This window comes from Parasteatoda tepidariorum, chromosome 5, assembly GCF_982258835.1.
Source record: "Parasteatoda tepidariorum strain Cologne lab strain chromosome 5, Ptep-v5.0, whole genome shotgun sequence".
Lineage (NCBI taxonomy): Eukaryota > Metazoa > Arthropoda > Arachnida > Araneae > Theridiidae > Parasteatoda > Parasteatoda tepidariorum.
The window spans coordinates 108,214,869-108,233,580 of NC_141759.1; the positions used below are offsets into that span (position 1 = coordinate 108,214,869).

The window sequence follows — 18,712 nt, forward strand, 5'->3', positions numbered from 1 at the left end:
TAATAACTTTTAAGTAGGATTATTTTAAAATTTCTTGTTAGAATTTGTTTTACTAATTAAAGAAATGTTTAATATTTTTTTTCAAGCACAAGTTAGACACTGTTAATAAATTATTAAAAAAAGGAAGAAAATTAATGGTAATAAAATTGTTAAGTCTTCTTATTTCGCAACTTCAAAAATTAGTACTATTCAACTAGACACAAATGCGTAAAATGTTGGATCTTTTATAAATCATGCACTTAAATGTCTATTTTTTAGTATATTTACTTTGAGGAGTTAACTCAGATACTTCTAAACTGGATTTAATCTTTTTAATTAGAAAAATATTCTGCAAAAAATTATCAATATATTGTATTTTTATTTAATTTTTATATGAAAAAATTCATAAACAGTGGCAGGAAAACTACTAAATTATTGAGCCGAATCCTGAAAGAAATATTTACTATAATACGTTTCCCTCTGAATAAAAAAGTCCTAAGGAGCGAAGTCCCCTCCGCTATTTTTGGGTGTTTATTTTAACTTTACATTTTGCTTTGCTGTACAAAAAGTATAAGATTTAGAAGTTTCAAATTACGAAGGATAAGCGGTGGAGGCTCAGGGGAAGGAACGCTAGCCAACTAATGAGTTTTGAGGATTTGAATCTTAAGAATTGCTGGTTGATACGAATTTCGTACCCGGCTGACATAAAATATTCCAAGTGATAGACGCATCGTGGATTATTAGAGTCCCATCTTCGTCTTGCTAATCACGGGAGGTTTTCGTGGTTTATCTCACCATGAAAAAGTTCTCCACGAAGGCAATTCGTTCCCGATACTTTTGTACAGGAGTTCTCTTATTTCTTGGTTTAGATTCAAAATTACAAGGATATAAAGTTGAACACTGGTAACCATGAGATCAAATTCGGGTTGGCTGTTCAACAACAGTTATAAAATAAAATTACAAAGGATTACAGAAAAATGAACAGAGAGTGCGATGAAAATGAAAATGACTATTCTATAATTAGTTTGGAAATTGTTATCTGCAAAATCTGGTGTAAAAAAATACTGTACTGGCTGCTTTGTAGAACACAGAAATGCAAATACTAATTAGAAATTTTGCGCTCTGTAAAGGCTAATTTTGATCTTGAAATTAATACCGGTATTCAAATATGTTCGAAAATTAATTGCAATTTTATTATTGCCTTTTACGCACCTTTTTTCTTCTTTTTCTTTTCACGTGATTGTTCTTATGATGAGTTGTAGAGAAAATTTCGATTTCGATTGTTAACTTAAAAATCACTAATTGTTAATAAAAAAATACTGCGATTGGTTGATATGTTTGCTAGAAAAGAAAATTTAATCAAAACTACCAAAATATTGTAAAACTTACTTTATTTCCGGCTATAGGGAAAAACCAAAAAGCTCAGTATTTTTTAACGAAGTGGTTTAGTAATGTTTTCGGTAAAGTAATAAAAAATTTAGATTTTATAATATGAGTTGAAATGCGAAAAACGTGGTAAAATTTTATAATTTTACCATGATAGTTTAGAGCACTGTATAAAAACCATTTGTTCAGAAAAATTTACTATTCAGTTTTATATTTTTTACTAAATGTGAGGTTAAAAGAGCTATAATTTTGAAAGCTAGAGTATCCGGTTAACTGCTATCATTTTAACAAAAAAATTACCAAATAAATGGTTTAAATACTTGGTTTTATTAACAGAGCTATGGTTTTGTTTTGAAAAAATGTTATTATCATAGAATGCGGTAATTTAAGAAAAACTTTTTCTTCGCGTAGTTGGCTGAAAGGTAACTTGGTTAAAATTTAATTTGCTGAAAGGGCGGGTTTATGTGTAAACTTAACAAGAATTTTGTTTTGAAATTCCAATATGTTTGAAAGCAATTGAAAATTTAAATACTCATTCGTTATATCTTTCTTTAAGTTTTTTTGCTTTAAATATTGACCATTGACTATTTATCCATTGTCATAAAAAATTTATTTTATAAACATGCGCTCAAGTTGTTGTCAATAAAAAGTAGCGAAAGACAGCCAGAGAGAGAGAGAGAGAGATTTGTTTGTTGCCTAATATCACTCTTAATAATTATATTGACATTTTTAAAAACAATAAACTTAATAAATAACGCTAAAACCGTTCCCTGTTTAAACTTCAATAAGTCTTGTTAACGAGTAATATTACTTCTCTTTTTTTTTTTCCAGTTGAGTTACACAATCTAAATTCCTTAAGTTTTTTTTTCTTTCAAGTACAGATAATTATTTTTCAAATTTATTAAATCCTCTATTTCATTATGCTTAGCAAAATGTTCTTACATAAAGCTGCAATACTTGTATATTTTGAAAATAAAATGTTATGTGTTTTGCGAAAAGTGAAAAATATTGCAGCTTAAGGAAGTATATATAAAGAAAAAAAATCAATGATGAATGAACGATAAGCAATTACGGGAGTGAGCGGAGTAAGAAAAGGGTAAAGCCTGCTATTTTTTATTTTTGTATAAATGGAATGATTTTTAAACAAAAAATAGACAGGTAATTTTTAACTATGCATTTAATGAAATATTTAAAGTTTCAAATGATAAAATAAAAAATAACGTTTTTCATGTGTTATAGCTATGCAAATGATAGCAAAATAAAAACTGATGTTACTTCAAAAAATTTCGATGCATGTTTTGAAATATAAACTGCGTGTATATAAGTGTGTTTCAAAGTATAAATTTAAAATATAAACTAAATAAAACTGTTTGAAAACTAATAATGGATTTCTAAAATCAATGTTGTTGCTTAAACGTAAATAAAATAAAGTTTTAAAGTTAAAGTTACGATTTTTATGTTAAAGAATTTAAAAATCCTGAATTTTAATGCCATAGAAAGTATAAATATGCATAGCTAAATAGAATTTCATCGTATGAATATCGTCTGTAAGAAAGTTAAAAGAACATCATTATCCTTATAAAGATAGTTAAAAGAAGTAAGTATTTAGTAGAAAAATAAAGTAACCTCAAATTTTTGCTTTAAGTATCCAAGGTAATGAATTTGTTGCAGTTGGTTATTTAGGATTTTAAATCTTTCTGATCATTAGCTTTCAACCAAAAATATAATTATTTTTTAGTAATGTAATTGAATGATATAAAAAAAACCAGTCGTCATGCATTCATTCATAAACAAAAACAAAAAAATTCTTAACTCGGGGAGTGATTTATAAAGACTTTTAGACGAAAATATATATATATTTTTTTAAAAATTTATAATTTTGTAGTGCTAATATTATATTTTACTAAACCAGTTTGCTAATGTAAATAAATTTGCCCAATTAAAGTTATTTAATTATTTATAAAAAATAATTCATAAAAGTAGAACGTGTTTTTATGTACTAAAATTGTTAAAAAGCTGATGAAACCTAAAAAATGGTTTATTTACTTAAACGTCCTTAATTATGGAATCTTTACTGTTCATTATAAAGAAACGATATTCTAATTTACTACTTCGCAAATCAAAATATATATGTAAGCATTATTTCCCAGTTTATATGTATTAAAAATTTTTCTTACGAAAAGTACTCAAATGAATTTTGACTTCAATAATTTTTTAATTTAGTAAGCTTGCTTATTGCTAATAGTTAATAAAATATTTTAGTGCAGATTAATTTTTTATTATGAGGACCAGAAATTGTCTTTAAGAATTCAAAATAGATATTCATTACGGTTTGAAATCACCAGATAAGTATGTTTGAAGTCCTTGAACTAAAAAGAATGTGGGGAAGCACATTTTGTCCCCTACCCCCAATTCTAAGAAACATTCCTTTCAAGTACGGAAAAGCTGCTCAGTAGGAGGTCGTTGATTACTTCTATGTATAGAACAAGCTAAAAGATTCATTTGGCGAAAAAAGTGTAAAAAGAAGGAGATAAACGTAGCCCCTAGTTTTCTTCTTTCTTCGAAAAATAGAAATGGTGGCACTAAGTAACAAGTAAGTAACAAGTTTTTTCTCTTTAGTTCATGTAATTTAAAAAATTTTTTAACTTATTTATTAAATAGCTTTTTAAAATTAGTTTAATTCGCTTTGATTTTATTTGCTAAGTTTTTAGAAATTATGTTTTATAACTATAATACTTCAGTTGGCTATTTTATCTTATGCTTTCCTGTTGTTTAGTTTAAGCTGCTAGTTTAGTTTTAAAATGAATTAGACGATTTTTTTAATAAATAAAAGTTCAATTAACTCTATCTAATAAAAGAAAAATTTATGATTTCTTATGCTTTAATTAAAAATGCTTCTTTCATTTTTCGGAAGCATTGATTAATTTAATAATTTACTTCATTTCGGTAGCCATATTTTTTCTCTGAAGGATTGTTAAAAAACATTATTTGAATTATCTAAACCGCGGGTGTCACTTATTGTTTCAAATAATAATTTTGATTAGATATAAGAAGAAATATTTTTTTGAACCACCATAAAATAAATAAATAAATAGTAAGAGTTTAAATTTTCTCATCTCTAATTAGTTACTTTATATTTAAATTATACTTTAATTTTGATATTTTTCTGCTTTGACTTTTTTAAATTAAAAAAAATAATAATAACGTTGGTAAACATGTAAAAATTGTTCCACTAAACACTTCCACTTTTAAAGTTTTTTTGAGTATTTTCAGAATATATTTTTAAACAATTTAAATATTTGTTTTGATACTCAATATAATATATTCTTTGTTCTAAATAAATAAATAACAAAATGACATATTAAATAGAAGGACAGTATTTCTAATTTTTATTTTGTTGTTTTTATACTTCTTTTGCATTTAATGAATTGCTGTAGAGGTATAAGAACATTTCAAATCTTTATATTAAGTTTAATTTTACGATTAAATTTGTTTTAAAATGAATTAATTCGTTATAAAATTATTATGTTGTAAAACTGAATTTTTTATAAAGCAAATTTAATTTAAAATTACGTTCAATTTTTTTGAATAGAAATTAGAATATTATTTCATGGTTATTATTTTTAAAATTTATTCATAAGTATAATAATATTTTCTGTATAATAATTTTTTTCATGAAATAAAGCTTTTTGTATTAAATATTGTTGGTCCTCAATGCTATAAAGACGATTACTAATTCTTTTTTTCCAGTTATTGTGCAAAATCTATAATTTATCTCATGTAATTTATCTTCTTCTTAATTTACTATTTTGAGTTTTTAAATGGTTGTTAATTCTAAAATATACCTGTTCAGCCTTCACCTTTGACAATTTTGTGTTTAAGAAAGTGTATACATTTTCTACAAAAAAGAATTTTTATTAATTGTTTAATTAAAATTTATGATGATAACTGTGTAGTGGAAATATATAATCTAAAAATTGTTGGAAACTATTCCTCAAAAATTCAGGAAATTATATTTTTAAAATTGAGAGGGAGCCCTAACTAACAAAAGCTTTATTTAGAATTTGTCTATTTATTTTAATTCTAATTTATCTATTTATTTTAATTCTAATTGGCTAAAAGACTAGTTCTTTTTCTAAATTAGAATCAAAAAAATTTTAAGAGAAAATTTGGTAAGGTAAAATTTGGTAAACATTCAACTTATCGTCAGTTACCAAAAATATAAATATTCGCCGTAATTTTAATATATGATCCTTCTCTTTCCTTTAAATCAAAATTAATTTCATTTAAATCAAAAAATTGTTTTTAACAAAAATTATAAAATATAATTAGTTAGAAACAGTTTTGATTTTGTTGATTTTTAACTGTTTTTATGACGATCATACTCTAATTTATTCCTTTTCTTTTATGGAAAGACAGGGCGAAAGATCCAAGAAATGCTAATCCAGCGATCAACAGCCATCAACAGCTAAATAAGGTAAGAACATAGTGAAACATTAAATATTAATATTTTTTTCAATTAAATCACATATTTTTGATTTGCAAAAGAATTTTGATTTTTTTAATTAATAATTATTGTGCTTATCAAAATTAAGTTCACTTTATGTATTTCTCTAACACAGTCTTTATTAATAACAAGTGTTTTTATTACTCATATAAGCTTTTATATTTATATTTTTGCAATATTCTTATTTAATAATTTCTTAATAAGGTTTCGTAATAAATGAAAAATGCACTTTATAAATGTATAAATTAGGTGAAAAGATGTGCTGACAATTTTATATCATTACGATATTTTAGTATTTGTTTTCTCTGTTTTCATGCCTGTTATAACATTTTTTTATCATTCTATTTTTTTAATTAGTTAGAAAACAAAATTTTAAAAGAAATTATTTTTACTGTTAAAATAACTACGTAAAGTTATGAATGAATAACGAAATATTTTTCGTTATTTTATTTGAAATGATAATATTATATAACATTTCATTTTTCCATAAGTTTCACCAGCATATAATATTCGTATTAAAGCAATTATTTTAGCAAATATTTTTTACTTAAAAAAATACATGAAAAAAATTAAAAACTTTGTCCACATTAAATTTGGGCTGAAAGGCTAAAAGTATTCCCCTACAAGCTCGTGCTAAGTTTTATTGAATTTATCAATTCACATTTAGTTCCTCTAACACACCACATGCTTAGAGTATAAACAAGATAAATGATAAACAATGAACTTATTGTCATATTCCATAACTGAAATAAAAATATTTACATTAATCTTCATACATGATTTTAGAAACAGTTTTTTTTTTTAATGTTTCGATTTTGTTGTTTTTGTTTTAACTAATTTTACAACTATCATATTCTAATTATAGTTTTTTTTTTCTTTCATAGGGAGTCAGGATGGAAGATCAACTATGAAGATAAAACTCAAAATTTAAAAATCAACAAAAAGGATGGTAAGAAATAAATTTATATTTTACCTTAGGTTACCATATGGTTGAAAAGAAACCAGTTTTTTTTGTTTAAACTGGGGGTTTTGTGTTTTTTTAAAACAATTTGTGGAACATTATTTTAAGCCAATTGAAATTAACCGAGCCAATTCAAGGTCTTTCATAGCATTTAACTATTCCTTTAACTATTAATTAATATTTTCAATAAACAACTAAAAATATCCACTCTTTTCTTTAAATATATTAACAAAATATCTAATAAAAAAGGAAAGAACTAAATATTTAAGTATGCAGCTTTATTTAGCAAGCAAAATAAACATTCAGCATTTAAATTTGATTTTAGTGATACCATAAAGAATGATTTTCTACCTTGCTTGCCCGTAATATAGAAATGCTATATTTCAATATTGTTTAATTAATGTTATTATTTAGATGTGTATAATTTATGATATTAGTATGTAATTAAATTTCATGGAACATAATTATTTTTTAATCCATTAACATAATATAAATTTTTATATATTTAAGGCAATATATCATATATATTTTATATGAATGATAATTAAAAAGTGTTTTCTTATATGGTGCATTATAATTATTTGATAAAAAAGATACAAAATTGATAAGGAAAGATATAATAAAAGTAAGTTTTTATACTAATAGTTTAATAATAAAGTATAAATTTTCTCTCCATTTATTTTAGCATAATAGTTTATTTAATAAGTTAAATAATATCCGAGTTCATAGTCCTGAAATTTCTGAATTCCTGATAAAGAAAAAAAAACTTTATTCTCATGTTTTTTTAGCTTTTTGCTCTGATTTCTGACAATGTCTGTGTTCGATTTTGTTGTTTTTGTTATCACATATTCTACAAATACTAATGCAGTTCCTAAAACTATCAGTTTGAATAATCAAAAGATTTGTATTTCTGATGTAATATATATATATACATATATATATATATATATATATAAATGCCAAGACACATATATTTACTTTGCCTTCCTTTCAAAATAATTGAAACTCCACTTAAAAGTAATTTATTAAGGATGTCACGAATTTAATTGCAGATTTTAAATAAATATTGGTATGAAATAATATTAAATAATTGATACTGGTTACAGAAGTACTATTAACATTTCCTAATTATCAATCTCAAACTGTTACGAATCGCTCATTAATAGAATTAAAAAAATTATTCAAGCTTTGTTTCTGGAATTAAAAAATTTATATTTAGAGCAAATTATACTTTTTTGTTAATTTTTTTTTACAGTTAACTGATAAATGTATAATGTACCAGCAATTTGGTTATTAATATAATGTCGCATTAAATAAAATTAAATATAACATGAATATTGTTAATAAATTGTTGGGTTTAAGAAAATCATTTAAAAAAAAAATTTTTTTCTACGTTTACCATTCAAAACATTGAATGAATTGTTTTCATAACACTTAACATTACTTTAAAATATTATTATAGCTACAATAGTTAACATTTCTAACTAAGATGGTTAAAATTATTTAATTATTACAAAACTAATTGAATAAATAGAATTATAATTATGTTTTTCATTCTCAATTTGCTAATGAATGTTAAAGTTTGTGATACTATTTTTCAATTAGATATCTAAAGCAGATTAAATTAGTTTAGATCAGATTGCATTGCTGAAAAAACTTTTTTAAATTACTTTGGGTAGAATAAGTCTTGATATCTATGAGCTACATATATATGAACTGCATTTAAATAATTAAAAAATGAAATGTGAATAATTTTAATATGTTTGGCAGTTGATCTATTTTAAAAAATAATAATTTGCTTGCATATCCCTTTCACCATTTCTTAGTAAATAACCTTATTAATGGAAAAAAAAGAAGACTTGAATTAAACATACTATAAATAATGTTTTTATTAGTTACATAGTATAAAAAGTATTTATAATTATAATAGTTAAATGATAAGTTTATTTAAGTAATTGATTTTTTTCAAATCTATTTCTTTAAATCAATACTTTTCTTAAGTATAATCATTAAAGGGATGTATGACTATAATAATTTACATACATATCTCTTTTATTATTTCTTAGTGAAATACTATCATTATCTCTGAAATCAGATCTTAGTTGTTTTTTTTAAATGCAACCTAAAGAATGCATATTTATTAACTAAATTCAATATCATATTTTTATAATTAAATTAATAATTTTTTGTAAAAATAATCAGCTTGTCTTAATCCATGGCTTTTAATAAATCAGTTGATTTAAATCAATGATATTTTTTTTTCTGTGAACATTTAATATATCTATAGTAAAATAAATTGCTTTATTTTTTGCAGGAAAAAGGCTCATTGAAATAAAGCTTCTGGAATGGGATAAAGAAAATATATTTGTCCATATGTAAATAGTGTATACAGATGTATTGATTTGTTACAAGGAAATAAAACTCCTTCATGGTTTATTTTAAGCTTTATTGTTGTTAAAATTCCTGCTTTTATATATTTAAAATTACTAAAATGGTGTATTATTTACTAGTACAAAATATTTTTTTTTTGAAAAAACTATTTATGATATATACTGTTTATCTAATATTTAATAAAATTAATGACTTGATGAATATACACAAAATTATAGGATAAATAAACTTTTGTGTGTAAGTTTCTATCAATAAAAGCTAGATGTAGGTTTTAAATATATAAGCATTATTTTAAAAACTTAAATAACTTATTTATTGAGTTGCATTGTGTTTTATTTTAGAATAAAAATTTGTACTTAATTTCCTCTATCTCAAAATGCTTAAAAAATTTAAATACTCAATTCAAAAAGATTTTTTTTTATATGCTTCTACTTTAAATGATAGCGCTTATAATTGTTTAAAATGAAATAAAAAAAAGTCTATTTTATTGTACGAAGATTCATTGGACATTTGGTTATAAATTAAATAATTGTTTTACACCATTTTGTTTTTTATATTGTCATAAAACAGTATGCATGTAATGACAGTTGTTGTTATATTACAATATAAAAAGCTAAGAATCAATAAATTACTATCACTGATATCAGCCGAGTAGAACAAACACTCGTGACAATTTATGTTCCCTAAATAAGAATTGTAACAAAATGCAGCAAGAAGCCTTTGAAATTAAAAGCTAAGTTCTAATAATAAAAAATAAAAAAAATGCCGAGACACCTAAAATAAAGGTGTGATACCGGCAAGGACGCCATTAAAACTTTCTATTGAACCGAGTTTGAGGTGAGTTAAGGGTGGTGCATTGGTAAATAAGGCAAAGAAGTTCGCCTAAACACCTGAAATAAAGGTGCGATATAGGCGAAAACGGCATAGACGTTTTCTAATCAGCCTACAGTTAAGGTGCCTTAACGGCAAGCGAGGCAACGACGTATGCCAGTGAACGTATTCAGCTTTTGATAAAAAGGCAAAAAAGACATCATAAAGGTTCAATAAAAGCCTTTACGGCAATTTTCTCTTTATTCTGTGAAAAAAAAAAATTTCCCCGGTATTTAACAGGCAAAAATGGCAAAGCAATCCAGAGGCAACAAAATAGTCCCGGTCCTTCAACGATTGCCAGAAGTTTGCCTGAAATGCCATGCACTGGCCCTCATTCTGGCCCAGATTTCACTTTATTAACGGAACCGATACGGCAATGAAAAGCCCGCCGTAATGGCACTTTAGGTGAGCCGGCATTGTCCCTTCACTAGCCCAAAAGTTGTGTGCTTGTTGGGTAGGCTTTCAAGCAAATAAGATAATACACTTTTTCTAAATACAGCAGGGATTTTTGAAGATGCCCAAAAAATTTGAAAACTTTAATTGTATCAAAAATTAATATCAAAAGAGATCATTCAATAATAAGCTAATGAGAGTTAATGATTTAAAATTGTACTTATTTGAATTAAAAAAAACTATTAGTTATGGATGAGTGCTTTGTTTGATGGAAATCAGGCAGGGTAGAAGGGAATTTTAAAACATTCTATATAGCTTATTTTATAACATTTTAGAAAGAATGAAATATTATACATTATAAAAAAAAAAATCTATCTATTTGTGGCATTAACTACAAACAGAGAAAAAAACAATTTACCTTCGTCCACACATCTGTGTCAGATAAGGCAAACATTGAAAACCCTTGTAAAAAATTTAAAAGGTCGGATCTTCCAGAAAACAAGATATAACATGTTAATCTGACTCATGTTATGACAGGAATTATTTTTGAACATGAATTAAATTTTACATATAACAATGAAAAACCATTAAAGCTTCATATTTAATATAAAATAAAGATAAAAGTAAAATAAGTTTTAAACTTATTATTAAACTATACTATGAATTTACTATTAATTTATTAATTACTATTAATTTATATAATTAAACTACATTGGCATTTAAATTAGTATGATTATTTATTACTGAGATCATTTTAATTTGTCAGGTGGGTAATACCTTTATAATTTTGATACATGAACTATTTTGTATTTTCTTTATTATGAATATTTTTTATTGATTTTGTAATAATATCAGAATTTTTTTTTAAGAATTATGCATTGGTTACTAAAAGTAGGAGTAAGTTAGTATTGGGGTATTTCAAATTTTGATACATTACAGTATCACACAGGGAAACTCCAATATCAGTGAATCTAGCATATTTTTTTTAAATATTACATTTATTTTAGCTTCAACTGTAGGAGTAAGTTAGTATTGGGGTATTTCAAATTTTCATACATTACAGTATCACACAGGGAAACTCCAATATCAGTGAATCTAGAATATTTTTTCTTAAATATTACATTTATTTTAGCTTCAACTGATGGTGGATAATTTGAATACACGCTGAATTGCACTCTAAAACAACAATTATTCAAAAAAAATCATGAAAAAAACCACCCTAGAGGAAATTCTTTATCAAAATCAAAACTTATTTTAATCCCAATCTTGTTAAATAATACAGAGTGGATACAAGTTGTAGTAGTGGACAAGATAAAAGATTTTCTGAGTAATAAATTTTGTAAGAAGTTGTACTTTATATTCTCACCAGGACTCTTTTATCTTAGCCACTCTGTAGAATTAATTTTGAAGCAATTTAGTATATTATTTGATGTAAGCAAAAACTGAAAAGCAAGTTATATTTAATGAGTTTCGTAAGTTCTTCTGATAAAGAACTGATTTTTACAATAATTTAAGTAAATGAGTATAGTAAAACCTAATTTTATACTTATACAAAGAACTGTTAAAATAGCATAATTTAATTTTATTATTAATACAACTAAACTAACAAATCACATGCTTCTAAAAAACACATATTGAATTTATAATTACAAAGATCATACTAATTTTTTAATCAAATACTGTTATGAATACTCAAACTGGATCTGTAATAATATGATAAACAAATTTTAAATATTCTAATAAAAAATAAAAATAAGATTTTTTTAAACAGGGTTCATCAAAAAAACTTTGATTCTTTTATTTGTAATTTGAAATAATAGATTTTCTGTGTAAAAAAATATTATTAAACGAGGAAGGGAACATTTTAGTTTGATTAAAATGTGACATTTTTGCAACAAATAATTGTAATAGATGTTAGAATTAATTAACACGAATCTCAATAACTGATTACTGTTGCTGACAAATTTAAGACTGGTTATTTTTCAGGTATAATAAAGGAATATTCCAGGTTTTTGTTAAAAAAAATTGCAACTTTCCCTGATTTTTAGAGGTAAAATAAAATTCCAGGTTCTCTCTGACCTTGTGGAAACCCTGTTTTAATTTAAGCTATTCATATAAAACTTCTAAGCAATTGTATTGGTTTTATTTAGTTTCTTTCATTTTGTTTTTTTATAAATTTTTCTGGACAAGATGACAGCCTGAATTATCCACATAAAAAGTACCATGACTTACCGCTGCTACCACCACAGGTTCTGTTTGAGTCATAAGGATTATTAGTGCGTCCATAAACTTTGTTGTAGGATTCATACCACATGCCAAGCTCGCTAACATTTGTGGTAACGAAGGGAATGGCACCAGCTGATTTCATTAGTTGAACAGTTTGTGCATTAATGGGAGACATCACATTTTTACGAGATACCAATCCAGCACTCAAAGGCATACCTATTGAAAATATTTACAATCAATTAATATGTTACAGATAACCAGGGCTAAAGAGAATAGAAGGGCTGGTTCACTCCTTTGAAGTATCTTTCGCCGCGCCGATCCTCCGACGTCACTCTAGTGACGTCACTTTGGCGCAAAGCTCGCACTTTTACTTCAAGAACGGAGAGTTTGGCCTTACTAGTTCTAACTAATATTGGATCATTTCTTTTTGCGAGATATTCTAAGACATTTGTTATTTTCTATAATGACTTTCCTCAGTCTTTGCAGTGAATTTACAAGAATTTAAAACTATTATCGAAATGCCAGTTTGCGCAATTGCAACTTGCAAAAATTCTGATATAAAAACAAAAGGAAAAAGTATAATTTTTCGCGTGTTCCCTAAAGTAAATGAACAACTATGTAAAGAATGGATTCCGAAATGACACAGTTAATATAAAACAGCAATACGTTTATTCTGTCGTAAAGAACTTTTATAAAAATTCATTATCTAAATAGAAACCGCCTCGTTACTTCATAAAGAAAGGCAGGTGAAAAGAATTAAAAAATAGATAAAGTCAAAGAAAATTATAATGTAAGTAAAAAGTATAAATAAAATATATAGTATATAGTTGAAATTCTCCTAATTTCATAACATATTTTTTAATGTAGTTATTCTAAATATTTATGATTTTTTTAAAAAATTATATTCTCTTCAATTTAAATATCTATAAATTATATCATTTTAAATTTAAATGTCTATAAACAAATGTAAAATTTCTAATGTCATTATGAACCTAAATTATTATTTTGTTTCAGTAATTAGCGTTTAAGGTTGATGTTTCCTAATGATTAAGTTTGAACAAATTGCTATTAACGACATATTTTAAAATCAGGGATTCTAAATTTAACTTAACTTATCTTTATAAAAGAATATGTAGATAAAAAAAGTGTCGATATATGCCTTCATTTTTCTTAATAGTTAAAGTTAAAACTGAACTTTTTAAAATAAAGTATTTATCGTGTCATTTTCACCAACTAGCAAAACATTTTTATAAGTTTAAAATGGTATTTTTTTAATATAATAACCAAGAAAGTTTTTTTTTGAACTATGTTTATGAACGGAAATAATGTGTTAATTACGTAAAGTTTGAAGGCTAATAACCAGAAAAAGTCTAACTTATTTTTACAAAGAGAAAGATGCAAAGTTATCATATCTTTGCTTGCGATCTCCGAGATCTGTGGACACAGTGACGTCATGAGGAGGGAAATCGTAGCTTCAGCTCTAAGAGCGGAGTGAACTAGCCCTTGTATTCTCTTTAGCCCTGACAGATAACAGAGTGTGCAGCAAAATTTCTGAACAAAAAACAAGCATTTCTTAAGCACTTTTCAAGCACTCAAAAAATTCTTACACTCGTTATTTTAAAAAAATATATATAGGTGGATATTTTCAGTATTCTTATTTTGAGTATTTACTTTTTAAGGCAATAATTCTATTGCATCTTTGGCACTCTTTTTTTGGGCAATTAGTACTACGGATTTCTTGATTGTTAATAATTTTTTTTATTGTGATGAATATTTACAAAATGCAAAGGAAATAATTTGGGCACTCCCTCCCCTCCAGCAAATTACCAGAACATCACCCATAATATTGGAATAAAAAATTATTAAATGTTCAATTAAAAAAAAAATCATATGGTTATTTTTGTACAGGGTGCGTAGCCAAAATTTTTCAACACAAAATAAGCACCTTTTAAGTACTTTTCCAGCACTCAAAAAATATTTTTAAGCACTTTGAAAATTAGACAGAGTTGGCAAGTTTTTGACAATTGATGATATTATTTGCTTGCCAGTGACGATGGCGCTTCACCGACGATGGCATTAACAAGAGAAATAAAATTTTGTATCGCTAATAGAGAAAGAAAAAAAAATTATAATGTTTAGTTGGTCCCCATAATCAGCAAAAATTTGAGAGATTTTTCGATTCTATCACAGAGGGCGGAAAATGAAGCCTGAAATTGAGAATCTCTTGCAAACTGCAGCAGAGTTGCACATGAGAGACAAAAATCTTCTCCACTGAATCCAGCTCAGTATACGGAAGTGCGGTAAGTATTTCATTAAACATGAAAAACAAATGGTGTTTTCACACACTACAGACTGACGGTATGTCGGAATAGATAGGGTTGAATAAATTGTGAAAACATTGAACAGGACATTGTCTTTTTGCATAATTTGTGGTGAAAATCAACATGGTGTAAAGAAAAATATAACATTTCGGAAAAGGGAAAATTAAGCACTTTTTAAAAACACCCATGGAAAAAAGCACCTTTAAGGGCTTTTAAAAAACGAAAATCGAAAATAAGCATTTTTTAAAAATGTTACGCACCCTGTTGTAGACAGAGATTTTGTTATTTCAAATTAGTAATATGTTTGTCATTATTAAAATTATCTTGCAGAAATATATCAGCGCAAGAGAGTTTTGACGCAGATGGCTTAAAAAAATTCTGCCACAGGGGTGAAAAATGAATAATGTTTTGTTAATTAAAGTGGTAGAAATATTGTTTAGAATCAGCAAAGATCTTAATTTCACCTTACTAAGCACTTCTACACTTTAGCAGTACCGGATAAAACACACAGAAAAGTTTACCACTGAGACTTAAATTTTTTATTAGCAAATGAACGAAAAAGATGCTTCAGTGAACTGTACACTGTAAACTCAGAGAACAACAATTTAATAACCTACTTTTAACAAGATCAATTTTTAACAATAGATTAACAGGTTTTTAAACAATTGAAACTGATTACAACTAGGTTTTGAAAAATAAGATTGAAATACTAAATAAAATAATTAATATAAATATGAATGATTCAGATACCAAATTTGACCATAGAAAACTCAGTTTAAATATAAAATTTTGCAAAAAATCTAATTGTCAATAAAGTGAACAACAGCGAAATATTGGATAATATTTTTGTAGCCAAATTGTTAGTAGGCTAATATTCCTTACCCAGCCAAAATAACTATTATTTCCAGTACACATCTACTAAAATTAATTCAAAATTTTAGTTTTCATGATCTATCGTTAGAAATAATTTATTTTTTAGATAACCTGCTGAAAATAATACATCCCTCCAAAATATCTATTGTTTACCTTCAACAGCAATCAGTTCTTTAACAGAAATGGGAATTCCTAAAAATGGAGTTTCCCTTTCTAGTTCTTCTTCTGTTTTAAAGTTACTAGCTATGAGTTCATCCACTCTTTGAGCTTCTTCAAGGGCTCTCTCAAATCTATAATTTACAGCTGCATTCAGGTGAGGATTCACATCTTTCACACGGGAAATATAAACATTGAGCAGATCCACACTTTTTAACTGAAAAAGATATTTTACATAAGTGTATTTCAGAAAATAAATACAGTCAAAATTTAGAACAGATCCCCAATTTAATTTTATTCAAAAGCAATAGACATTTCTGCTATATACTTTTGAAAAAATACTAACATTATTTTACAATAAAACAGAAGAAAACCACTAAAACATAAAATTGAACCACTTTTTTAAAAAAAAATATAGTGCTTGCCAATAATTGAATAGATAGAGAATTATTCAGTATTAATTTAAACAATTATACAAAATATAGTCATTCTACAGGTTGCGTAGCGAAATCTTTCAACAAAAAATAAGCACATTTTAAGTACTTTTTAAGCACTCAAAAAATATTTTCAAGTTCAATACACTTAAACAAAATGCAAAATAATTTTCCGACTTTAAATGATCATGATAAAATAACTAGTTTCTGTCAAAAAACTCTTTTTCTTGATTATAATAGCCACCATGAAATGATCAAGGGACCTTTTGGTTCGATATCAGAGGGTGGAAAATGAAGTTTGAAATTGAGAATATCTTGCAAAATGCAGCAGAGTTGCAGGTGAGAGTGCAATAATATCACTGAACCCAGCTCAGTAGATGCACATGCAGATTCTTGAGGATTTCATCAAACATGTAAAGTGATTGGTGCTTTCATATGCAATGGACCGACTGTATGCTGAAATAGATTATGGTTCAATGAATTTTGAAAACCGCGAACAATGTGAAAAGCACGCTTTTGTGGTGAAAATTGATATGGAAAAGGGAAAAAAATCACATATTCGAAAAGGGAAAATTAAGCACTTTATAAAACCGCCGATGAAAAAAGCATTTTTAAGAGCTTTTAAAAAATGAAAATCAGAAATAAGCATCTTTAAAAACACTATGCATCATGTTCTAATGTTAAGGAAAACATTTAAATAATTTTTGATTATCAATATTGATTTCAAACTATGGCTCACAGAAAAGTAGTGATAAATACTAATAAGCCATCTTAATAATATTTGGTAAGACCAGTAAAAATTAGCTACAAAGCAATACACCTACCCTTAAGTTACATAATACAGATAAACTTTCTGTCTTTTTAATATGTACACAATGATTAATAAAATTAACTTTCAATAACCTCATTTCTATTTATGTTTAAAATACAAGAGATTTATACCTTAGATGGGTATCAGATGAAAGTAAAAGTGCACAAAAAACTGGCTGATGCCAGGATTGTGAAATTTGATGAATTGTATCAAACTTTGCCTTATAATCAGCTAACAAAATTTGAAACATACCTTAATTCAAAATACTGTCAGTTCTCTGAAGTGATACCAAGAGAGTCAGCAAATGTACTTATTTATTAATATTATGAGATAACCATACCTCCCAACATTGGAGAAATATAACAGTGATTTTACTACTAACATTTTTTAAGCTACGTGTAAAGTTTTCATAACATCATACATAATCATGTAAGTCAGAAAGAGAAATTCAAAATTGGAAATAACACAAGCACTTACATTTTGCAAAGTAAAAAATATGTATATAAATCTTAATCTAAAGAAGATTTTTTTAAAGCATTATTTATAATTACTTAAACAATTAATGCTCAACATACTGCAGTACTGGAAATTGCACATAAGAGAAGTATTTTTGCCGTCAGCGAATATTTTATGCCAAAATACTTTTTTAAAAAAATTTCTTCAAAAACAGAAACATTTGAGAATATATGGGTAAACAGAAGATAGTTGTAAAATACAGGAGTCTTAGTTAAAAAACCAGAGATTTGGCAGGTATGTAGTGATTTTCAGTATTTATTGTAGTTAGTAGAAAATTGACAATGATAAACTGTAGTAAAAAAATGTAAGAAAATAAACAAATTTGAGGCAAAAGAAAAAAAAAAAAAATTCAGGAAGAAATTATAAAAGACAGGATGCACATTGTTAATTTCAAATTAAACCTAAAATGTTAAGTACCATTCTCTGTAAGAAGGAAGAGTTATCTATTTCAGAAGGCTATAAGAAACCAAAGTACTTACATAAGTATATTATGTACTTAATATTGCAATATTAATAGTATTTATTAGCAGGGCTGAAGAATTTAAAAAATGTAGGCAATTAGCAAAAATTTCTGGTAGCAAAAATGGTTAACAGAATTTAAATTGTATCAATTGTTGCAAATTGGAAATATTTATAAATCTGATTGCATTTTGATTAACAATATTTGATGTTTAAATAATAACAAAAAAAGCGAATAAAATTATAGTAATTTTTTTAATCTTAACTTTTCATAAGCTGTGTGTAAAATAACTTGCGATTTAATACATCCATTTAACTTTATGCTTAGTTAATTTCTAAAATGTAGAAAAATCAGGATAATTTTTATTATACTAGACCAGGAGAAAGTGTTATAATCAAGTAGACTACTGGTCGCTATGTAATAGTTAT

At 25.8% G+C, this 18,712-nt stretch overlaps 1 protein-coding gene and 1 long non-coding RNA gene across 6 annotated transcripts in view; one reads left to right on the forward strand and one right to left on the reverse strand.

Annotated features, from left to right (window-relative positions):
* Positions 1 to 18,712, reverse strand: part of LOC122273067 (fatty-acid amide hydrolase 2) — a 50,465-nt gene that overhangs the window by 23,367 nt on the left and 8,386 nt on the right. For all 5 annotated transcript variants that reach the window (XM_087164736.1, XM_087164733.1, XM_087164734.1 and 2 more), the window contains exons 3-4: positions 16,061 to 16,280; positions 12,720 to 12,929 (exon numbers count right to left, since the gene is read on the reverse strand). In XM_087164736.1, coding sequence (XP_087020862.1) covers positions 12,720 to 12,929; positions 16,061 to 16,280 — 430 coding nt within the window. The remainder of the gene's footprint in view (positions 1 to 12,719; positions 12,930 to 16,060; positions 16,281 to 18,712) is intronic.
* Positions 3,575 to 9,269, forward strand: LOC147809969 (uncharacterized). The gene is made up of 4 exons (XR_015433970.1): positions 3,575 to 3,958; positions 5,781 to 5,842; positions 6,757 to 6,821; positions 9,148 to 9,269. It is a non-coding gene; the product is annotated as an uncharacterized LOC147809969 (long non-coding RNA).